Below are 26,744 nucleotides of genomic sequence, written 5' to 3'. Positions count from 1 at the left end.
TCTTGGGTAGCTGAATGACTTTTGCTTCCCTCCAGGCCTGAGGGGACACACTTTCTAGTAGGTTTAGATTGAAGATGTGGCAAATAGGAGTGGTAATACCCTCTATTATCCTCAGTCATTTTCCACCCAAGTTGTCAGACCCCAGTGGCTTGTCAATGTTGTTAGACAATAATCTTTTTTTCACCTCTTCCACACTCACTTTATGGAATTCAAAATTACAATTCCTGTCTTTCATAATTTGGTCAGATATACTTGGATGTGTAGTGTCAGCGTCTGTTGCTGGCATGTCATCATGCCTACGTTTTCTAATCTTACCAATGAAAAAACTATTAATTAAAGTAGTCCACTACAGAGGACATTTAATAACATCCTGTTGTCCACTACAAAGAACATTTAATAACATCCTGATGTCCACTACAGAGGACATTTATTAACATACTGTTGTCCACTACAGAGGACATTTAATAACATCCTGATGTCCACTACAGAGGACATTTATTAACATACTGTTGTCCACTACAGAGGACATTTAATAACATCCTGATGTCCACTACAGAGGACATTTATTAACATACTGTTGTCCACTACAGAGGACATTTAATAACATACTGTTGTCCACTACAGAGGACATTTAATAACATCCTGATGTCCACTACAGAGGACATTTATTAACATACTGTTGTCCACTACAGAGGACATTTAATAACATCCTGATGTCCACTACAGAGGACATTTATTAACATACTGTTGTCCACTACAGAGGACATTTAATAACATCCTGATGTCCACTACAGAGGACATTTAATAACATCCTGATGTCCACTACAGAGGACATTTAATAACATCCTGATGTCCACTACAGAGGACATTTAATAACATCCTGATGTCCACTACAGAGGACATTTAATAACATCCTGATGTCCACTACAGAGGACATTTAATAACATCCTGATGTCCACTACAGAGGACATTTAATAACATCCTGATGTCCACTACAGAGGACATTTAATAACATCCTGATGTCCACTACAGAGGACATTTAATAACATCCTGATGTCCACTACAGAGGACATTTAATAACATCCTGATGTCCACTACAGAGGACATTTATTAACATACTGTTGTCCACTACAGAGGACATTTAATAACATCCTGATGTCCACTACAGAGGACATTTATTAACATCCTGATGTCCACTACAGAGGACATTTAATAACATCCTGATGTCCACTACAGAGGACATTTAATAACATCCTGATGTCCACTACAGAGGACATTTATTAACATCCTGATGTCCACTACAGAGGACATTTAATAACATCCTGATGTCCACTACAGAGGACATTTAATAACATCCTGATGTCCACTACAGAGGACATTTAATAACATCCTGATGTCCACTACAGAGGACATTTAATAACATCCTGATGTCCACTACAGAGGACATTTAATAACATCCTGATGTCCACTACAGAGGACATTTAATAACATCCTGATGTCCACTACAGAGGACATTTAATAACATCCTGATGTCCACTACAGAGGACATTTAATAACATCCTGTTGTCCACTACAGAGGACATTTAATAACATCCTGATGTCCATTACAGAGGACATTTATTAACATACTGTTGTCCACTACAGAGGACATTTAATAACATCCTGATGTCCACTACAGAGGACATTTATTAACATACTGTTGTCCACTACAGAGGACATTTATTAACATCCTGTTGTCCACTACAGAGGACATTTATTAACATCCTGATGTCCACTACAGAGGACATTTAATAACATCCTGATGTCCACTACAGAGGACATTTATTAACATCCTGTTGTCCACTACAGAGGACATTTATTAACATCCTGATGTCCACTACAGAGGACATTTATTAACATCCTGATGTCCACTACAGAGGACATTTATTAACATACTGTTGTCCACTACAGAGGACATTTAATAACATCCTGTTGTCCACTACAGAGGACATTTATTAACAAGCTCTCACAATTACACACACTTACCATAAAATGTGCTAATTGTGATGGTATATGTGGTGGTAGCCATTTGAAGAACCAAACATAAACAACTATCAAGGTGACACCCCCACACACGATATCGTTGAAAAGCCCAGAATGTCCTGTTAAAGGTACAACAGGACCTAACACAGCGGCACGCAATGGCCTTTAGAGACACGGTCACGGTTAGAGAGGTGAAACATAGATTGCAGGGGTCTCAGGAATATATAGCAGTATGTGTTATATGATAAGATCATAAACGTCAGGTATTGACTTTAGAGAGGGAGAGAGAGGGAGGGAGAGAGAGAGAAAGAGGGAGAGAGCTAGGTCCCAAGGTGCCCTTGCTCTGAACCTCACTCTGCTAGGCTATGTTCCAAATCAACCCCTAGACACTACCCCTAGACACTCCCGTAGATCTGAAATGACTGGATTAAGTTGAAAGACTACAGCAAAGAGTCCCCCCAGCCTAAACCTATACAAAATAAACGTATTGAAATGTTCTGAATGTTGCAGATATAAATATAGTAAATATAGCTGAATCCCCCTCTACCAAACACATTTACATCTGCTACGATCAATCCCCCTCTACCAAACACATTTACATCTGCTACGATCAATCCCCCTCTACCAAACACATTTACATCTGCTACGATCAATCCCCCTCTACCAAACACATTTACATCTGCTACGATCAATCCCCCTCTACCAAACACATTTACATCTGCTACGATCAATCCCCCTCTACCAAACACATTTACATCTGCTACGATCAATCCCCCTCTACCAAACACATTTACATCTGCTACGATCAATCCCCCTCTACCAAACACATTTTACATCTGCTACGATCAATCCCCCTCTACCAAACACATTTACATCTGCTACGATCAATCCCCCTCTACCAAACACATTTACATCTGCTACGATCAATCCCCCTCTACCAAACACATTTACATCTGCTACGATCAATCCCCCTCTACCAAACATTACATCTGCTACGATCAATCCCCCTACCAAACACATTTACATCTGCTACGATCAATCCCCCTCTACCAAACACATTTACATCTGCTACGATCAATCCCCCTCTACCAAACACATTTACATCTGCTACGATCAATCCCCCTCTACCAAACACATTTACATCTGCTACGATCAATCCCCCTCTACCAAACACATTTACATCTGCTACGATCAATCCCCCTCTACCAAACACATTTACATCTGCTACGATCAATCCCCCTCTACCAAACACATTTACATCTGCTACGATCAATCCCCCTCTACCAAACACATTTACATCTGCTACGATCAATCCCCCTCTACCAAACACATTTACATCTGCTACGATCAATCCCCCTCTACCAAACACATTTACATCTGCTACGATCAATCCCCCTCTACCAAACACATTTACATCTGCTACGATCAATCCCCCTCTACCAAACACATTTACATCTGCTACGATCAATCCCCCTCTACCAAACACATTTACATCTGCTACGATCAATCCCCCTCTACCAAACACATTTACATCTGCTACGATCAATCCCCCTCTACCAAACACATTTACATCTGCTACGATCAATCCCCCTCTACCAAACACATTTACATCTGCTACGATCAATCCCCCTCTACCAAACACATTTACATCTGCTACGATCAATCCCCCTCTACCAAACACATTTACATCTGCTACGATCAATCCCCCTCTACCAAACACATTTACATCTGCTACGATCAATCCCCCTCTACCAAACACATTTACATCTGCTACGATCAATCCCCCTCTACCAAACACATTTACATCTGCTACGATCAATCCCCCTCTACCAAACACATTTACATCTGCTACGATCAATCCCCCTCTACCAAACACATTACATCTGCTACGATCAATCCCCCTCTACCAAACACATTTACATCTGCTACGATCAATCCCCCTCTACCAAACACATTTACATCTGCCTACGATCAATCCCCCTCTACCAAACACATTTACATCTGCTACGACAATCCCCCTCTACCAAACACATTAATCTGCTACGATCAATCCCCCTTATACCAAACACATTACAATCTGCTACGATCAATCCCCTCTACCAAAACAACATTACATCTGCTACGATCAATCCCCTCTACCAAAACACATTTACATCTGCTACGATCAATCCCCCTCTACCAAACACATTTTACATCTGCTACGATCAATCCCGCTCTACCAAACACATTTAATCTGTACGATCAATCCCCCTCTACCAAACACATTACATTGATACGATCAATCCCCCTCTACCAAACAAATTACATCTGCTAAGATCAATCCCCTGCTACGATCAATCCCTCCTACCAAACACATTACATCTGCTACGATCAATCCCCCTCTACCAAACACATTTACATCTGCTACGATCAATCCCCCTCTACCAAACACATTTACATCTGCTATGATCAATCCCCCTCTACCAAACACATTTACATCTGCTACGAATCAATCCCCCTCTACCAAACACATTTACATCTGCTACGATCAATCCCCCTCTACCAAACACATTTACATCTGCTACGATCAATCCCCCTCTACCAACAATTTACATCTGCTACGATCAATCCCCCTCTACCAAACACATTTACATCTGCTACGATCAATCCCCCCTCTACCAAACACATTTACATCTGCTACTGTCAATCCCCCTCTACCAAACACATTTACATCTGCTACGATCAATCCCCCTCTACCAAACACATTTACATCTGCTACGATCAATCCCCCCTCTACCAAACACATTTACATCTGCTACGATCAATCCCCCTCTACCAATACATTTACATCTGCTACGATCAATCCCCCCCCTCTACCAAAACATGTACATCTGCTATGATCAATCCCCCTCTACCAAACACATTACATCTGCTACGATCAATCCCCCTCTACCAAACACATTTACATCTGCTACGATCAATCCCCCTCTACCAAACACATTTACATCTGCTACTGATCAATCCCCCTCTACCAAACACATTTACATCTGCTACGATCAATCCCCCTCTACCAAAACACATTTACATCTGCTACGATCAATCCCCCTCTACCAAACACATTTACATCTGCTACGATCAATCCCCCTCTACCAACACATTTACATCTGCTACGATCAATCCCCCTCTACCAAACACATTTACATCTGCTACGATCAATCCCCCTCTACCAAACACATTTACATCTGCTACGATCAATCCCCCTCTACCAAACACATTTACATCTGCTATGATCAATCCCCCTCTACCAAACACATTTACATCTGCTACGATCAATCCCCCTCTACCAAACACATTTACATCTGCTACGATCAATCCCCCCCTCTACCAATACATTTACATCTGCTACGATCAATCCCCCTCTACCAAACACATTTACATCTGCTACGATCATCCCCCCTCTACCAACACATTTACATCTGCTACGATCAATCCCCCTCTACCAAACACATTTACATCTGCTACGATCAATCCCCCTCTACCAAACACATTTACATCTGCTACGATCAATCCCCCTCTACCAAACACATTTACATCTGCTACGATCAATCCCCCTCTACCAAACACATTTACATCTGCTACGATCAATCCCCCTCTACCAAACACATTTACATCTGCTACGATCAATCCCCCTCTACCAAACACATTTACATCTGCTACGATCAATCCCCCTCTACCAAACACATTTACATCTGCTACGATCAATCCCCCTCTACCAAACACATTTACATCTGCTACGATCAATCCCCCTCTACCAAACACATTTACATCTGCTACGATCAATCCCCCCTCTACCAAACACATTTACATCTGCTACGATCAATCCCCCTTACAAACACATTTACATCTGCTACGATCAATCCCCCTCTACCAACACATTTACATCTGCTACGATCAATCCCCCTCTACCAAACACATTTACATCTGCTACGATCAATCCCCTCTACCAAACACATTTACATCTGCTACGATCAATCCCCCTCTACCAAACACATTTACATCTGCTACGATCAATCCCCCTCTACCAAACACATTTACATCTGCTACGATCAATCCCCCTCTACCAAACACATTTACATCTGCTACGATCAATCCCCCTCTACCAAACACATTTACATCTGCTACGATCAATCCCCCTCTACCAAACACATTTACATCTGCTACGATCAATCCCCCTCTACCAAACACATTTACATCTGCTACGATCAATCCCCCTCTACAAACACATTACATCTGCTACGATCAATCCCCCTCTACCAAACATTTACATCTGCTACGATCAATCCCCCTCTACCAAACACATTTACATCTGCTACGATCAATCCCCCTCTACCAAACACATTTACATCTGCTACGATCAATCCCCCTCTACCAAACACATTTACATCTGCTACGATCAATCCCCCTCTACCAAACACATTTACATCTGCTACGATCAATCCCCCTCTACCAAACACATTTACATCTGCTACGATCAATCCCCCTCTACACAAATACATTTACATCTGCTACGATCAATCCCCCTCTACCAAACACATTTACATCTGCTACGATCAATCCCCCTCTACCAAACACATTTACATCTGCTACGATCAATCCCCCTCTACCAAACACATTTACATCTGCTACGATCAATCCCCCTCTACCAAACACATTTACATCTGCTACGATCAATCCCCCTCTACCAAACACATTTACATCTGCTACGATCAATCCCCCTCTACCAAACACATTTACATCTGCTACGATCAATCCCCCTCTACCCAAACACATTTACATCTGCTACGATCAATCCCCCTCTACCAAACACATTTACATCTGCTACGATCAATCCCCCTCTACCAAACACATTTACATCTGCCTACGATCAATCCCCCTCTAACCAAACACATTTACATCTGCTACGATCAATCCCCTTCTCCCCCTCTACCAAACACATTTACATCTGCTACGACAAATCCCCCTCTACCAAACACATTTACATCTGCTACGATCAATCCCCCTCTACCAAAACACATTTACATCTGCTACGATCAATCCCCCTCTACCAAACACATTTACATCTGCTACGATCAATCCCCCTCTACACAACACATTTACATCTGCTACGATCAATCCCCCTCTACCAAACACATTTACATCTGCTACGATCAATCCCCCTCTACCAAACACATTTACATCTGCTACGATCAATCCCCCTCTACCAAACACATTTACATCTGCTATGATCAATCCCCCTCTACCAAACACATTTACATCTGCTACGATCAATCCCCCTCTACCAAACACATTTACATCTGCTACGATCAATCCCCCTCTACCAAACACATTTACATCTGCTACGATCAATCCCCCCTCTACCAAACAATTTACATCTGCTACGATCAATCCCCCTCTACCAAACACATTTACATCTGCTAACGATCAATCCCCCTCTACCAAACACATTTACATCTGCTACGATCAATCCCCCTCTACCAAACACATTTACATCTGCTACGATCAATCCCCCCTCTACCAACACATTTACATCTGCTACGATCAATCCCCCTCTACCAAACACATTTACATCTGCTACGATCAATCCCCCTCTACCAAACACATTTACATCTGCTACGATCAATCCCCCTCTACCAAACACATTTACATCTGCTACGATCAATCCCCCTCTACCAAACACATTTACATCTGCTACGATCAATCCCCTCTACCAAACACATTTACATCTGCTACGATCAATCCCCCTCTACCAAACACATTTACATCTGCTACGATCAATCCCCTCTACCAACACATTTACATCTGCTACGATCAATCCCCCTCTACCAAAACACATTTACATCTGCTACGATCAATCCCCCTCTACCAAACACATTTCCTGGATTCAAGTCCCACTCTACCAACACATTTACATCTGCTACGATCAAATCCCCCCTACCAACACATTACATTGCTACGATCAATCCCCCTCTACCAAACACATTTACATCTGCCTACGATCAATCCCCCTCTACACAATACATTACATTGCTACGATCATCCCCCTCTACCAAACACAATTTACATCTGCTACGATCAATCCCCCTCTACCAAACACATTTACATCTGCTACGATCAATCCCCCTCTACCAAACACATTTACATCTGCTACGATCAATCCCCCTCTACCAAACACATTTACATCTGCTACGATCAATCCCCCTCTACCCAATACAATTTACATCTGCTACTGATCAATCCCCCTCTACCAAACACATTTACATCTGCTTACTGATCAATCCCCCTCTACACAATACATACATGATGCTACGATCAATCCACTCTAACAATGACATTTACATCTGATACGAATCCCCCTCTACCACACCACATTACATCTGCCTACGATGCAAGTCCCCCTCTACCAAAAACTACATTGACATCTGCTACGATCAATCCCCCCTCTCACCAATACATTTACATCTGCTACGATCAATCCCCCTCTACCAAACACATTTACATCTGCTACGATCAATCCCCCCTCTACACAATACATTTACATCTGCTACGATCAATCCCCTCTACCAAACACATTTACATCTGCTACGATCAATCCCCCTCTACCAAACACATTTACATCTGCTACGATCAATCCCCCTCTACCAAACACATTTACATCTGCTACGATCAATCCCCTCTACCAAACACATTTACATCTGCTACGATCAATCCCCCTCTACCAAACACATTTACATCTGCTACGATCAATCCCCCTCTACCAAACACATTTACATCTGCTACGATCAATCCCCCTCTACCAAACACATTTACATCTGCTACGATCAATCCCCCTCTACCAAACACATTTACATCTGCTACGATCAATCCCCCTCTACCAAACACATTTACATCTGCTACGATCAATCCCCCTCTACCAAACACATTTACATCTGCTATGATCAATCCCCCTCTACCAAACACATTTACATCTGCTATGATCAATCCCCCCTCTACACAATACATTTACATCTGCTACGATCAATCCCCCTCTACACAATACATTTACATCTGCTACGATCAATCCCCCTCTACACAACACATTTACATCTGCTACGATCAATCCCCCTCTACACAATACATTTACATCTGCTACGATCAATCCCCCTCTACCAAACACATTTACATCTGCTACGATCAATCCCCCTCTACACAATACATTTACATCTGCTACGATCAATCCCCCTCTACACAATACATTTACATCTGCTACGATCAATCCCCCCTCTACCAAACACATTTACATCTGCTACGATCAATCCCCCTCTACCAAACACATTTACATCTGCTACGATCAATCCCCCTCTACCAACACATTTACATCTGCTACGATCAATCCCCCTCTACCAAACACATTTACATCTGCTACGATCAATCCCCCTCTACCAAACACATTTACATCTGCTACGATCAATCCCCCTCTACACAATACATTTACATCTGCTACGATCAATCCCCCTCTACCAAACACATTTACATCTGCTACGATCAATCCCCCTCTACCAAACACATTTACATCTGCTATGATCAATCCCCCTCTACCAAACACATTTACATCTGCTACGATCAATCCCCCTCTACACAATACATTTACATCTGCTATGATCAATCCCCCTCTACCAAACACATTTACATCTGCTACGATCAATCCCCCTCTACACAATACATTTACATCTGCTACGATCAATCCCCCTCTACCAAACACATTTACATCTGCTACGATCAATCCCCCTCTACCAAACACATTTACATCTGCTATGATCAATCCCCCTCTACCAAACAACATTTACATCTGCTACGATCAATCCCCCTCTACACAATACATTTACATCTGCTACGATCAATCCCCCTCTACCAAACACATTTACATCTGCTACGATCAATCCCCCTCTACACAATACATTTACATCTGCTACGATCAATCCCCCTTTACACAATACATTTACATCTGCTACGATCAATCCCCCTCTACCAAACACATTTACATCTGCTACGATCAATCCCCCTCTACCAAACACATTTACATCTGCTACGATCAATCCCCCTCTACCAAACACATTTACATCTGCTACGATCAATCCCCCTCTACACAATACATTTACATCTGCTACGATCAATCCCCCTCTACCAAACACATTTACATCTGCTACGATCAATCCCCCTCTACACAATACATTTACATCTGCTACGATCAATCCCCCTCTACACAATACATTTACATCTGCTACGATCAATCCCCCTCTACCAAACACATTTACATCTGCTACGATCAATCCCCCTCTACCAAACACATTTACATCTGCTACGATCAATCCCCCTCTACACAATACATTTACATCTGCTACGATCAATCCCCCTCTACCAAACACATTTACATCTGCTACGATCAATCCCCCTCTACACAATACATTTACATCTGCTACGATCAATCCCCCTCTACCAAACACATTTACATCTGCTACGATCAATCCCCCTCTACACAATACATTTACATCTGCTACGATCAATCCCCCTCTACACAATACATTTACATCTGCTACGATCAATCCCCCTCTACACAATACATTTACATCTGCTATGATCAATCCCCCTCTACCAAACACATTTACATCTGCTACGATCAATCCCCCTCTACACAATACATTTACATCTGCTACGATCAATCCCCCTCTACCAAACACATTTACATCTGCTACGATCAATCCCCCTCTACACAATACATTTACATCTGCTATGATCAATCCCCCTCTACCAAACACATTTACATCTGCTACGATCAATCCCCCTCTACCAAACACATTTACATCTGCTACGATCAATCCCCCTCTACCAAACACATTTACATCTGCTACGATCAATCCCCCTCTACCAAACACATTTACATCTGCTACGATCAATCCCCCTCTACCAAACACATTTACATCTGCTACGATCAATCCCCCTCTACCAAACACATTTACATCTGCTACGATCAATCCCCCTCTACACAATACATTTACATCTGCTACGATCAATCCCCCTCTACCAAACACATTTACATCTGCTACGATCAATCCCCCTCTACACAATACATTTACATCTGCTATGATCAATCCCCCTCTACCAAACACATTTACATCTGCTACGATCAATCCCCCTCTACACAATACATTTACATCTGCTATGATCAATCCCCCTCTACCAAACACATTTACATCTGCTACGATCAATCCCCCTCTACACAATACATTTACATCTGCTACGATCAATCCCCCTCTACACAATACATTTACATCTGCTATGATCAATCCCCCTCTACCAAACACATTTACATCTGCTACGATCAATCCCCCTCTACCAAACACATTTACATCTGCTACGATCAATCCCCCTCTACACAATACATTTACATCTGCTATGATCAATCCCCCTCTACCAAACACATTTACATCTGCTACGATCAATCCCCCTCTACCAAACACATTTACATCTGCTACGATCAATCCCCCTCTACACAATACATTTACATCTGCTATGATCAATCCCCCTCTACCAAACACATTTACATCTGCTACGATCAATCCCCCTCTACACAATACATTTACATCTGCTATGATCAATCTGACTTATACCCTTCTCATAATAATTGTCTTTACCTGGTTCTAACAGAGACCATTTGGTTGTAATCTGGGTATATGACAATGTCTTCTCAACCAAAAAATGCCAAATACTGTCCAGTGTTTCTCCCCCTAGAATCCTAGCCTAGACCTCCCCACCTCGACTCCCTCTGTTCCACAGTCCTGGGTATATATAGCTTTATGGTACCAGCTAAACCAAACCAGACCACAATAGACCAGAATACACCAGACTACATCAGAATAGACTACACTTGACCAGACATGACTACACTAGACCAGACTACACTAGACCACACTAGAGCAGACTACACTAGACCACACTTGACCAGACTACACTAGACCCAGACTAAACTAGGCCAGATAAAACCAGACCAGACCACACTAGACTAGATCACATTAGACCAGACTACAATAGACCACACTAGAGTAGACTACACTATACCACACTAGACTAAACCAGACCAGACCAGACCACACTAGACTAGACCAGATCACATTAGACCAGACTACAATAGACCACACTAGAGTAGACTACACTATACCACACTAGACTAAACCAGACCAGACCCAGACTAGACTAATAGAGACATTACAGATTACACCATAATTTTTTTATTGACAACACAATTGTTTAAAAAAGAATTGACAACACAATTTGTTTTTTTTATTGACAAAAGTGAGTGAACAATTACTCCATAATGCTATTAGATGGCTGAGGAGAGAAAGGCATCCAAGAGCAGGTTATTTATGATAACGGTTTTGTAAAATCAGAGTAGCTCTCTGCTGCCACCTGGTGTTTAATATATAATCATTTGTAACAGCCTAAAAACACAGTACTGTGTATAAACTCTGGGTAAAAAACAAACCCAATTCTAAGGTTCTACAGTCTGAACCTTAGGTAATGACCTAAATTGGTATTATAAACTGGGTAGTTTTAGTCCTGCATGCTGATTGGCTGAAACCGTGGTATATTAAAGCCGTGGTATATCAGACATAAACTGGGTGGTTCGAGCCCTGAATGCTGATTGGCTGACAGCCGTGGTATATCAGACTATTTACCACGGGTATGAAAAAAATATTTTAACTGCTTTAATTACGTTGGTAACCAGTTTATAATAGCAATAAGGCACATCAGGGGTGCGTTGCGGTTTTTCCTAAGAACAGCCCTTAGCCGTGGTATATTGGCCATATACCACACCCCCTCGTGCCTTATTGCTTAAATATACCACAGGTATGACGCAAAACTACTTGTTTACTGTTCTGTGTATGCTGGTAACCAGTTTATATCAGCAATAAGACACCTCAGGGTCTGTCGTATATGGTTAATATACCACGGCTAATAGATGTATGCAGGCACTCTGCGTTGCGTCGTGCGTAAGAACAGACGTTAGCTGTGGTATATTAGCCATATACCACACCCCCTCGGGCCGTATTGCTTAAATATACCACAGGTATGACGCAAAACTACTTGTTTACTGTTCTGTGTATGCTGGTAACCAGTTTATATCAGCAATAAGACACCTCAGGGTCTGTCGTATATGGTTAATATACCACGGCTAATAGATGTATGCAGGCACTCTGCGTTGCGTCGTGCGTAAGAACAGACGTTAGCTGTGGTATATTAGCCATATACCACACCCCCTCGGGCCGTATTGCTTAAATATATACTATTTAGTGATGCTAATAAAAGATAGTTGGTATACATTTCACCCCAGCAGGTGAAACATGTCTTCTGTTATATTGAGTATTACTTATATACAGTGCCTTGCGAAAGTATTCGGCCCCCTTGAACTTTGCGACCTTTTGCCACATTTCAGGCTTCAAACATAAAGATATAAAACTGTATTTTTTGTGAAGAATCAACAACAAGTGGGACACAATCATGAAGTGGAACGACATTTATTGGATATTTCAAACTTTTTTAACAAATCAAAAACTGAAAAATTGGGCGTGCAAAATTATTCAGCCCCCTTAAGTTAATACTTTGTAGCGCCACCTTTTGCTGCGATTACAGCTGTAAGTCGCTTGGGGTATGTCTCTATCAGTTTTGCACATCGAGAGACTGAATTTTTTTCCCATTCCTCCTTGCAAAACAGCTCGAGCTCAGTGAGGTTGGATGGAGAGCATTTGTGAACAGCAGTTTTCAGTTCTTTCCACAGATTCTCGATTGGATTCAGGTCTGGACTTTGACTTGGCCATTCTAACACCTGGATATGTTTATTTTTGAAACATTCCATTGTAGATTTTGCTTTATGTTTTGGATCATTGTCTTGTTGGAAGACAAATCTCCGTCCCAGTCTCAGGTCTTTTGCAGACTCCATCAGGTTTTCTTCCAGAATGGTCCTGTATTTGGCTCCATCCATCTTCCCATCAATTTTAACCATCTTCCCTGTCCCTGCTGAAGAAAAGCAGGTCCAAACCATGATGCTGCCACCACCATGTTTGACAGTTGGGATGGTGTGTTCAGGGTGATGAGCTGTGTTGCTTTTACGCCAAACATAACATTTTGCATTGTTGCCAAAAAGTTCCATTTTGGTTTCATCTGACCAGAGCACCTTCTTCCACATGTTTGGTCTGTCTCCCAGGTGGCTTGTGGCAAACTTGACAGAAGCGACACTTTTTATGGATATCTTTAAGAAATGGCTTTCTTCTTGCCACTCTTCCATAAAGGCCAGATTTGTGCAATATACGACTGATTGTTGTCCTATGGACAGAGGCTCCCACCTCAGCTGTAGATCTCTGCAGTTCATCCAGAGTGATCATGGGCCTCTTGGCTGCATCTCTGATCAGTCTTCTCCTTGTATGAGCTGAAAGTTTAGAGGGACGGCCAGGTCTTGGTAGATGTGCAGTGGTCTGATACTCCTTCCATTTCAATATTATCGCTTGCAGTGTTCCTTGGGTTGTTTAAAGCTTGGGAAATCTTTTTGTATCCAAATCCGGCTTTAAACTTCTTCACAACAGTATCTCGGAACTGCCTGGTGTGTTCCTTGTTCTTCATGATGCTCTCTGCGCTTTTAACGGACCTGAGACTATCACAGTGCAGGTGCATTTATACGGAGACTTGATTACACACAGGTGGATTGTATTTATCATCATTAGTCATTTAAGTCAACATTGGATCATTCAGAGATCCTCACTGAACTTCTGGAGAGAGTTTGCTGCACTGAAAGTAAAGGGGCTGAATAATTTTGCACGCCCAATTTTTCAGTTTTTGATTTGTTAAAAAAGTTTGAAATATCCAATAAATGTCGTTCCACTTCATGATTGTGTCCCACTTGTTGTTGATTCTTCACCAAAAAATACAGTTTTATATCTTTATGTTTGAAGTCTGAAATGTGGCAAAAGGTCGCAAAGTTCAAGGGGGCCGAATACTTTCGCAAGGCACTGTACATACATTAGATTTAACACTTCCTGAACTCTCCAGGGGAGAAATGTATTGTATGTGTGTCCCAAATGGCATCCTATTCCCTGTATAGAGCACTACTTTTGACCAGAGCCCTATAGGCCCTGTTCAAAAGTAGTGCACCATATCGGGAATAGTATGTCATTTGGGATGGAACCTGGGGTGTGTGCAACTGTTGCAGGAGAGACACAAAAGGCACGTCCAGAATTGGACAATGAAGATCGAATTTACATTATTGTACCGACCAGGCAGGGCTACCAAGTGCAGCAGGAGAATAAAAACAACGCTGACAGCTACACCCCCCCCCCCCCCCCCCTCCTCCTCTAGTACCACCATCCACTTGGAAAGAGGAAACAACATTTCTGTAACACTGGGACATATTCATCAAAGGTTTATGTGAGCAGAACATCAGACCTACTAAAGACATGGTTGTTAATGGATTAGTCTACTTCATCTTTTGAACTGTTGTTAAGTGAGAGAACTTCATAAATAGTATTTTATAATATCATAAAAATAAAAAACTTGGAAAAACATTATCATTATCATTATCATTATCAATATCATTAGCTACAAATTTATACAACAGACATAATAGAAAAGGAAGACATGGACAAACAAACCAATAATATTCACATAATGCCTTGACCTTTATGTATTAATACAACAGTTCACTGTGTCTCGACTCTTTCCCAAGATTCTCAAGTTTTCCTGAGAAACCCCGGTAAGGAAGATTCTCGTAATCATAAATGAAGTAGCAGGAAATCAGAAATCTTACAAACAGGATTTCTGGAAAAAACAGGGAATTTTTGTGAATGATTCCATAAATGCAACCCTAACCCCACTAACCCCCACAAACCCTACTAACTCCCACGAACCCCACTAACTCCCACGAACCCCCACGAACCCCACTAACCCCCACGAACCCCCCCTGTGTCTATCCATCAATCACCAACAGGTACAGCTGACGCCGGCCGCTAGTATTAGAATCACAGTCAGGGTGACCAGGAGTCCCAGAGCCACAATGGACGCCGTGACGGCCCAGATGTAGGTGCCCTTGGAGAAGTCAACCAGTGGGGTCCTCATGGCCAGCCTGACCCTGCGAGCCTTCTGGTGGTTCTGGGGTGGATACCGCGGCATGTTGACCCTCTCCATGCCCAGGGACTTGACCAGACACGCCCGATGGTGGCTGAACTGGTCAAAGCTGTGTTTCCCATGATACCTGCCTGTTCCACTCTGACCTGTGTGTGGGGTGGGGGGTGGGGGGGCAGTAAGGGTTAGAAACATTAAACGCCATGACGTTCATGCACCGTTTCCCAGAAATCTCAGTGGGAAGATTCCCCAAAATCAGGAAGGAAGCAGCAGGAAATCCGGAATCCTCCAACCAGGATTTTGGAAAAAACCTGGGACATTTGGGAAAGTTATTGGAATTTTAGTCTAAAATCAACAAGAGGTAAACAATCAAAGCTGAATTACAACTTGGCTGTCTGATTAGAATTAAATGATAGATTAATATGGAAGATTAGACAACCATACGTCGACCAAGCATACGAAGGCTCGCCAGCAGCAAAGTCAGTGGCTCATCGTCATTACAGAGGATTGGGGGGTGGAAAGCCAAAACCACAAACAACAGTCAAGAGTTTGGCACCAACAAGGTGTTTAGTCACAGAGACAGACACACAAAGCCAATAGACAATATTCTACAGCCAAGGAAACCAGACACAGGGACATGTCTTTTGTTGAATGGACACTACTGTTCAACAGTTTGGGGTCACTTGGTAATGTCCTGTTTTTGAAAGAAAAGCACCGTTTTTGTCCATTAAAATAATATCAAATTGGTCAGAAATACAGTGTAGACATCGTTAGTGTTGTAAATGACTATTGTAGCTGGAAACGGCTGATTTTTAATGGAATATCTACATAGGTGTACAGAAGCCCATTATCAGCAACCATTACTCCTGTGTTCCAATGGCACATTGTGTTAGCTAATCCAAGTTTATAATTTTAAAAGGCTAATTGATCATTAGAAAACTCTTTTGCAGTTATGTTAGCACAGCTGAAAACTGTTGTCCTGATTAAAGAAGCAATAAAACTGACCTTTAGACTAGTTGAGTATCTGGAGCATCAGCATTTGTGGGTTCGATTGCAGGCTCAAAATTGCCAGAACCAAAGAAGATCAGCCGTTTCCAGCTACCATAGTCATTTACAACAATAACGATGTCTACACTGTATTTGTGATCAATTTGATGTTACTTTAATGGACATAAAATGTGCTTTACTTTCAAAAACAAGGACATTTCTAAGTGACCCCAAACTGTTGAACGTTAGTGTACGTCGGCCAATACAGGTACAGACTAGCGCCAGATTTGCCAGACCCTCCAACAGGTGCAGTTCAGGCCACCAGCAATTAGCAGGATGGCAGTCAAGGTGACCAAGAGACCGAAAGCAAAGACGGTGGCCGTCACGGCCCAGATGTAGGTTTTCCTAGAGAAGTCGACCAGTGGGGTCCTCATGGTCAGCCTGACCCTGCGAGCCTTCTGGTGGTTTTGGGGTGGATACCACACCATGTTGACCTCCTCCATGCCCAGGGACTTGACCAGACATGCCCGATGGTGGCTTAACTGGTCAAAGGTGTGTTTCCCATGATACCTGCCTGTTCCACTCTGACCTGTGGGGTTCAGAGGTCACAGGGCTAGGGTCAAATTAGGGGGGTGGGGGGTCAGGGGTTCATGTGACTTGTTGTTAAGGATTAGACGTTAGCTGCATGACGCTCTAGCAGTATTTCTCCGACTCAGTCCCAAGGACGTGCTACTCTCCAACTCAAGCTACCCTCCGACTCAGTCCCAAGGACGTGCTACTCTCCAACTCAAGCTACCCTCCGACTCAGTCCCAAGGACGTGCTACTCTCCAACTCAAGCTACCCTCCGACTCAGTCCCAAGGACGTGCTACTCTCCAACTCAGGCTACCCCCCGACTCAGTCCCAAGGACGTGCTACTCTCCAACTCAAGCTACCCTCCGACTCAGTCCCAAGGACGTGCTACTCTCCAACTCAGGCTACCCCCCGACTCAGTCCCAAGGACGTGCTACTCTCCAACTCAAGCTACCCTCTGACTCAGTCCCAAGGATCTGCTACCCTCCAACTCAGGCTACCCCCCGACTCAGTCCCAAGGACGTGCTACTCTCCAACTCAGGCTACTCTCCTACTCAGTCCCACAGACGCGCTACCCTCCAACTCAGGCTACGCTCTGACTCAGTCCCAAGGATCTGCTACCCTCCAACTCAGGCTACCATCCAACTCGCGCTACCCTCCGACTCGCACATCCCTTCCGACTTGCGCTACCCTCCAACTCAGTCCCAAGGATCCGCTACCCTCCAACTCAGTCCCAAGGATCCGCTACCCTCCAACTCAGGCTACCCTCCAACTCAGTCCCAAGGATGCGCTGCCCTCCGACTCAGGCTACCCCTCCGACTCAGGCTACCCTCCGACTCAGGCTACCCTCCGACTCAGGCTACCCTCCGACTCAGGCAGGTGTTGGTCCTGGACAAATGTGTGGTAGTGTTGGAATGAGGTTCTGTTACCATAGGCACCAAGTTAGTGGGGGCATTGGGGCAAAGGTTGAATTTAGACTCAGTCTGTCTGTCTACCGCAGGCAAGCCACCATTGGACTGCCGTAGGCATGACTATTGTAGTGGCAAGCTGTGGTTGGGCCCGGAAGTGGCTGCCATCAGTTAACCAGCATCGACCCAATACCGGCTAGCTTGCCAACCTAGGTCTGGCTAGGCAACATCCCAAAGACTTGGCGTACGTGGAAAGTATCATAGAACAGTTCATACCTACACCCCCGAAGGGCAGAGAGTTGAGGGTGTAGTGCATCATAACGTCGTTGACTGTCACCCCGCCACTGGTAGTCTCAGCCAGCATTCGCTTTATCACCTTATGGACAGAGATGGAGACAGAGAGAGGGAGAGGGATGTCTTTTATCACCTTATGGACAGAGACAGGGATGTCTTTTATCACCTTATGGACAGAGACAGAGACAGAGAGAGGGATGTCTTTTATCACCTTAATGACAGAGACAGGGATGTCTTTTATCACCTTATGGACAGAGAGAGGGATGTCTTTTATCACCTTATGGACAGAGAGAGGGATGTCTTTTATCACCTTAATGACAGAGACAGGGATGTCTTTTATCACCTTAATGACAGAGACAGGGATGTCTTTTATCACCTTATGGACAGAGAGAGGGATGTCTTTTATCACCTTAATGACAGAGACAGGGATGTCTTTTATCACCTTAATGACAGAGACAGGGATGTCTTTTATCACCTTATTGACAGAGACAGAGACAGGGATGTCTTTTATCACCTTATGGACAGAGGCAGGGATGTCTTTTATCACCTTAATGACAGAGACAGGGATGTCTTTTATCACCCTAATGACAGAGACAGGGATGTCTTTTATCACCTTATGGACAGAGACAGGGATGTCTTTTATCACCTTAATGACAGAGACAGGGAAGTCTTTTATCACCTTATGGACAGAGACAGGGATGTCTTTTATCACCTTATGGACAGAAACAGGGATGTCTTTTATCACCTTTTGGACAGAGACAGGGATGTCTTTTATCACCTTATGGACAGAGACAGGGATGTCTTTTATCAGCCCCCCATATGTAAATACATACTGTACATACCAATATAAGTACAAATGTTGTTGCCACAGTAACAGCTCACCTTCTTACAGTATAATCACATTTCACCAAGAGCTCACCTAAATGTGGCCCATGCCCAATCCCAAATCAACCCCGAAACCCACTTGTGGAGATCTGAGTGGATTTGACAGACATCAGCAATCTCTTAATAGCTCCACCGTGTGAAGTTACACCATGTCGCTTTACTAATTAATTTATATAAGATCTCCAGATGAGCATAAGGTCGCAGGGATTGATTTGGGATTCAGCCTTACTCCATAGCTTGCTCACTAGCTCCCTCCAGACCTTCTTGTTGGAGGAGAAGACGTAGATCGCCAGGGGCTTCTCTCTCTCGCTGATGAAGTGGATGGCGTCATCTATGTCGCTGACGGTCACTATGGGCAACAGAGGGCCGAAGATCTCCTCCTGCATCAGCCTAGCATGGGGGGGCACGTCCTTCACCACCGTGGGGGCTGAGGGGTCAGAGGTCAGGGTTGTTGGCCAACCAAGCATAGTTCCCAAGTGTTTCAGAAATTCAAGTTGGAGGATTTCCAACTGCAACATTTCCGGAACTTTCCCAAAGACCTCGGTATTCCAGAAATCCCAAGCTGGAGAAATCCCCAGCTGGAGAAATCCCAAGCTGGAGAAATCCCAAGCTGGAGAAATCCCAAGCTGGAGAAATCCCAAGCTGGAGAAATCCCAAGCTGGAGAAATCCCAAGCTGGAGAAATCCCAGTTGGAGAAATCCCAGTTGGATAATGCCATTTGGTAAATTCTTAGTTGGAGGATTGCCAGTTGGGAGATTCCTGGAATCAAGAGGGAATAAGCAGGGAGGCAATCCTTCAACTTGGAATCCTTCAACTGGGAATCCTTCAACTGGGAATCCTTCAATTGGGAATCATTCAACCGGGAATCCTTCAACTTGGAATCCTTCAACGGGGAATCCTTCAACTGGGAATCCTTCAACTGGGATATCTGGAAAACCTTGGAACTTTGGGAAATGTCCCTGGCATGTTGGAACGCGAGGTCAAATACACTACTATTACAACCCAAGTCAACTACAAATGTATCACCAAATATCTGTGAGCCCTATCAGTCTGCATACCAATGTAGCGCTGTGATGAGTCACTCTGGCCCCCTAGCGCCGCTGTGTAGCCATCCAGTAGAGCCATTACGTGGTTGAAGTGGCGCTGGTTGATGATGCGGCCATAGTCAGGGGAGGATTTGGGGTCGGGTCCATAGAACTCCTTGGATTAAGGAAAACAAACATTGTATTATTTTGGGATTCTTCAACCTGGGGTCCATGCGGAAGTACTGCAAGGGGTCAGCACATTTATTTAAATACAGTGCCTTGCGAAAGTATTCAGCCCCCTTGAACTTTGCGACCTTTTGCCACATTTCAGGCTTCAAACATAAAGATATAAAACTGTATTTTTTTGTGAAGAATCAACAACAAGTGGGACACAATCATGAAGTGGAACGACATTTATTGGATATTTCAAACTTTTTTAACAAATCGAAAATGTAAAAATTGGGCGTGCAAAATTATTCAGCCCATTTACTTTCAGTGCAGCAAACTCACTCCAGAAGTTCAGTGAGGATCTCTGAATGATCCAATGTTGACCTAAATGACTAATGATGATAAATACAATCCACCTGTGTGTAATCAAGTCTCCGTATAAATGCACCTGCACTGTGATAGTCTCAGAGGTCCGTTAAAAGCGCAGAGAGCATCATGAAGAACAAGGAACACACCAGGCAGGTCCGAGATACTGTTGTGAAGAAGTTTAAAGCCGGATTTGGATACAAAAAGATTTCCCAAGCATTAAACATCCCAAGGAGCACTGTGCAAGCGATAATATTGAAATGGAAGGAGTATCAGACCACTGCAAATCTACCAAGACCTGGCCGTCCCTCTAAACTTTCAGCTCATACAAGGAGAAGACTGATCAGAGATGCAGCCAAGAGGCCCATGATCACTCTGGATGAACTGCAGAGATCTACAGCTGAGGTGGGAGACTCTGTCCATAGGACAACAATCAGTCGTATATTGCACAAATCTGGCCTTTATGGAAGAGTGGCAAGAAGAAAGCCATTTCTTAAAGATATCCATAAAAAGTGTTGTTTAAAGTTTGCCACAAGCCACCTGGGAGACACACCAAACATGTGGAAGAAGGTGCTCTGGTCAGATGATACCAAAATTGAACTTTTTGGCAACAATGCAAAACGTTATGTTTGGCGTAAAAGCAACACAGCCCATCACCCTGAACACACCATCCCCACTGTCAAACATGGTGGTGGCAGCATCATGGTTTGGGCCTGCTTTTCTTCAGCAGGGACAGGGAAGATGGTTAAAATTGATGGGAAGATGGATGGAGCCAAATACAGGACCATTCTGGAAGAAAACCTGATGGAGTCTGCAAAAGACCTGAGACTGGGACGGAGATTTGTCTTCCAACAAGACAATGATCCAAAACGTAAAGCAAAATCTACAATGGAATGGTTCAAAAATAAACATATCCAGGTGTTAGAATGGCCAAGTCAAAGTCCAGACCTGAATCCAATCGAGAATCTGTGGAAAGAACTGAAAACTGCTGTTCACAAATGCTCTCCATCCAACCTCACTGAGCTCGAGCTGTTTTGCAAGGAGGAATGGGACAAAATTTCAGTCTCTCGATGTGCAAAACTGATAGAGACATACCCCAAGCGACTTACAGCTGTAATCGCAGCAAAAGGTGGCGCTACAAAGTATTAACTTAAGGGGGCTGAATAATTCTGCACGCCCAATTTTTCAGTTCTTGATTTGTTAAAAAAGTTTGAAATATCCAATAAATGTCGTTCCACTTCATGATTGTGTCCCACTTGTTGTTGATTCTTCACAAAAAAATACAGTTTTATATCTTTATGTTTGAAGCCTGAAATGTGGCAAAAGGTCGCAAAGTTCAAGGGGGCCGAATACTTTCGCAAGGCACTGTACTTTTACACGGATTTGGTTTGGTTATAATTTTTGTATGAATATTGCTAGAAACAAAAGAATAAACACATTTTCAATTACATACCTTCTTTCAAGTCAACTCCTTATTATAAGCTAATTACACTCACTGGAGTATCTGACATAGGCTTTGAAAAAGCACCTGCGAGTATCAGTCCCAGCAGCTATCCGTCCCAGCAGCTGTCACACCCAGCAGCTATCAGTCCCAGCAGCTATCACACCCAGCAGCTATCAGTCCCAGCAGCTATCAGTCCCAGCAGCTATCAGTCCCAGCAGCTATCACACCCAGCAGCTATCAGTCCCAGCAGCTATCAGTCCCAGCAGCTACCACACCCAGCAGCTATCAGTCCCAGCAGCTATCAGTCCCAGCAGCTATCACACCCAGCAGCTATCAGGCCCAGCAGCTATCACACCCAGCAGCTATTAGTCCCAGCAGCTATCAGTCCCAGCAGCTATCAGGCCGAGCAGCTATCAGTCCCAGCAGCTATCAGGCCGAGCAGCTATCAGGCCCAGCAGCTATCAGTCCCAGCAGCTATAAGTCCCAGCAGATATCACACCCAGCAACTATCAGTCCCAGCAGCTATCAGTCCCAGCAGCTATCAGTCCCAGCAGCTATCAGGCCCAGCAGCTATCAGGCCCAGCAGCTATCAGTCCCAGCAGCTATCACACCCAGCAACTATCAGTCCCAGCAGCTATCAGTCCCAGCAGCTATCAGTCCCAGCAGCTATCAGGCCCAGCAGCTATCAGGCCCAGCAGCTATCAGGCCCAGCAGCTATCACACCCAGCAGCTATCACACCCAGCAGCTATCACACCCAGCAGCTATCACAACCAGCAGCTATCAGGCCCAGCAGCTATCAGTCCCAGCAGCTATCACACCCAGCAGCTATCACACCCAGCAGCTATCAGTCCCAGCAGCTATCAGTCCCAGCAGCTATCAGTCCCAGCAGCTATCACACCCAGCAGCTATCAGGCCCAGCAGCTATCAGTCCCAGCAGCTATCACACCCAGCACCTATCAGTCCCAGCAGCTATCAGTCCCAGCAGCTATCACACCCAGCAGCTATCAGTCCCAGCAGCTATCACACCCAGCAGCTATCAGGCCCAGCAGCTATCAGTCCCAGCAGCTATCACACCCAGCACCTATCAGTCCCAGCAGCTATCACACCCAGCAGCTATCACACCCAGCAGCTATCAGTCCCAGCAGCTATCAGTCCCAGCAGCTATCAGTCCCAGCAGCTATCAGTCCCAGCAGCTATCAATTATGTGACGTTGTTGTTCCTTTTGGTCTACGGCATTTTTTGGGGTGGGCAATTTGTGCACACGTTTTTTTTTTCAAGTCGAAGTTTGGTAGCCGTTCATTCACAGTAACACTCCTAGTAGGAGTAGGAACAGGAAGCGTTTGTTGTCATTCAACAAGAGACGACTAGTGTTCATTCACGTTCTTTCAATTGAGAAATACTGCGCGACTAGGACCTCCTTGGCAGAAACGTCAAAATGAATGACAGATTCCTTGATATGTCTTAAATTCCTTTGGACTATTTTGAGGAAGTTTTTTCTTGCTATATTGTTGCTACGGTGGCTCAACAGGGACAAAAAAACGAATATTGCTGTTTTTTTTCTTGTTTTTCCAAGCGAAGGTCTTTAAGGAGTATGCAAGCTTTGCTGTTGTTCTGGGATTTGCACTTTTCGCACCAAAGTACGTTCATCTCTAAGAGACAGAACTCGTCTCCTTCCTGAGAGGTATGACAGCCGCGTGGTCCCATGGTGTTTATACTTGCGTACTATTGTTTGTACAGATGAACGTGGTACCTTCAGGTGTTTGGAAATGGCTCCCAAGGATGAACCAGACATGTCGAGGTCTATTAAAGAAGCTTCTAAAGCCATGACATCATTTCCTGGAATTTTCCAAGCTGTTTAAAGGCACAGTCAACTTAGTGTATGTAAACTTCTGACCCACTGGATACAGTGAATAATAAGTGAAATAATCTCTGTAAACAATTGTTGGAAGTCCTAAACGACTTGCCAAAACTATAGTTTATTAACAAGAACTGTGTGGAGTGGTTGAAAAACTAGTTTTAATGACCCCAACCTAAGTGTATCTAAACTTCAGACTTCAACTATATATATATATATATATATATATATATATATATATATAGAGAGAGAGAGAGAGAGAGAGAGAGTGTGCTATGGAAATAGATAGAGGATAGAGATATAGATAGAGGGATATAGATATAGATAGAGGGGTAGAGGGGTAGAGATATAGATAGAGGGATAGAGGGGTAGAGATATAGATAGAGGGGTAGAGATATAGATAGAGGGGTAGAGATATAGATAGAGGGGTAGAGATAGAGTGATAGAGGGGTAGAGATAGATGGATAGAGATATAGATAGAGGGGTAGAGATATAGATAGAGGGGTAGAGATATAGATAGAGGGATAGAGGGGTAGAGATATAGATAGAGGGGTAGAGGGGTAGAGATATAGATAGAGGGATAGAGGGGTAGAGATATAGATAGAGGGGTAGAGATATAGATAGAAGGGTAGAGATATAGATAGAGGGGTAGCGATATAGATAGAAGGGTAGAGATATAGATAGAGGGATAGAGGGGTAGAGATATAGATAGAGGGATAGAGGGGTAGAGATATAGATAGAAGGGTAGAGATATAGATAGAAGGGTAGAGATATAGATAGAGGGGTAGAGATAGAGTGATAGAGGGGTAGAGATAGATGGATAGAGATATAGATAGAGGGGTAGAGATATAGATAGAGGGGTAGAGCTATAGATAGAGGGGTAGAGGGGTAGAGATATAGATAGAGGGGTAGAGATATAGATAGAGGCATGGATATATAGATAGAGGGATAGAGATATAGATAGAGGGGTAGAGATAGAGGGATAGAGATAGAGAAATATATAGATAGAAGGGTAGAGATATAGATAGAGGGGTAGAGATATAGATAGAGGGATAGAGATATAGATAGAGGGATAGAGATATAGATAGAGAGATAGAGATAGAGAAATATAGAGATAGAGGGGTATAGATAGAGGGATAAAGATAGAGAAATATATAGATATATAGAGATATAGAGATATAGATAGAGAATAGATATATAGATAGAGGGATAGAGATATATAGATAGAGGGATAGAGATATAGATAGAGGGATAGAGATAGAGATAGAGGGATAGAGATATAGATAGAGGGATAGAGATATAGATAGAGGGATAGAGATAGAGATAGAGGGATAGAGATATAGATATAGATAGAGGGATAGAGATATAGATATAGATAGAGGGATAGAGATAGAGATATAGATAGAGGGATAGAGATATAGATAGAGGGATAGAGATATAGATAGAGGGATAGAGATATAGATAGAGGGATAGAGATATAGATAGAGGGATAGAGATAGAGATATAGATAGAGGGATAGAGATAGAGAAATATATAGATAGAGGGATGAAGATCGAAAGAGGGATAAATATATAGATATCCCTCTAGTGGTGTGGGGCTGTGCTTTGGCAAAGTGGGTGGGGTTATATCCTGCCTGTTTGGCCCTGTCCAGGGGTATCATCGGATGGGGCCACAGTGTCTCCTGACCCCTCCTGTCTCAGCCTCCAGTATTTATGCTGCAGTAGTTTATGTGTCGGGGGGCTGGGGTCAGTCTGTTATATCTGGAGTATTTCTCCTGTCTTATCCGGTGTCCTGTGTGAATTTAAGTATGCTCTCTCCAATTCTCTCTTTCTTTCTTTTTCTCTCTCGGAGGACCTGAGCCCTAGGACCATGCCTCAGGACTACCTGGCATGATGACTCCTTGCTGTCCCCAGTCCACCTGGCCGTGCTGCTGCTCCAGTTTCAACTGTTCTGCCTGCGGCTATGGAACCCTGACCTGTTCACCGGACGTTCTACCTGTCTCAGACCTGCTGTTTTCAACTCTCTAGAGACAGCAG

General features: G+C 43.5%; 1 protein-coding gene across 2 annotated transcripts in view; it reads right to left on the bottom strand.

The window, feature by feature from the left end:
- Window positions 1-15,044: 15,044 nt before the first annotated feature.
- The window catches only part of LOC109876471 (aldehyde dehydrogenase family 3 member A2), a 33,620-nt gene continuing 21,920 nt past the window's right edge, over window positions 15,045-26,744 (bottom strand). The window contains exons 8-11 of one of the 2 annotated variants that reach the window (XM_031791251.1): window positions 20,908-21,049; window positions 20,110-20,276; window positions 18,947-19,046; window positions 15,045-16,352 (exon numbers count right to left, since the gene is read on the bottom strand). In XM_031791251.1, coding sequence (XP_031647111.1) covers window positions 16,060-16,352; window positions 18,947-19,046; window positions 20,110-20,276; window positions 20,908-21,049 — 702 coding nt within the window. In that variant the 3' untranslated portion in view covers window positions 15,045-16,059. Of the gene's footprint in view, window positions 16,353-17,450; window positions 17,780-18,946; window positions 19,047-20,109; window positions 20,277-20,907; window positions 21,050-26,744 lie in introns of those variants that run through there. The other variant, XM_031791250.1, reaches the window with a different exon arrangement.

Source organism: Oncorhynchus kisutch, linkage group LG15 (genome assembly GCF_002021735.2).
Source record: "Oncorhynchus kisutch isolate 150728-3 linkage group LG15, Okis_V2, whole genome shotgun sequence".
Classification (NCBI taxonomy): Eukaryota; Metazoa; Chordata; class Actinopteri; order Salmoniformes; family Salmonidae; genus Oncorhynchus; species Oncorhynchus kisutch.
This window is presented reverse-complemented; position numbering and strand designations above follow the sequence as displayed.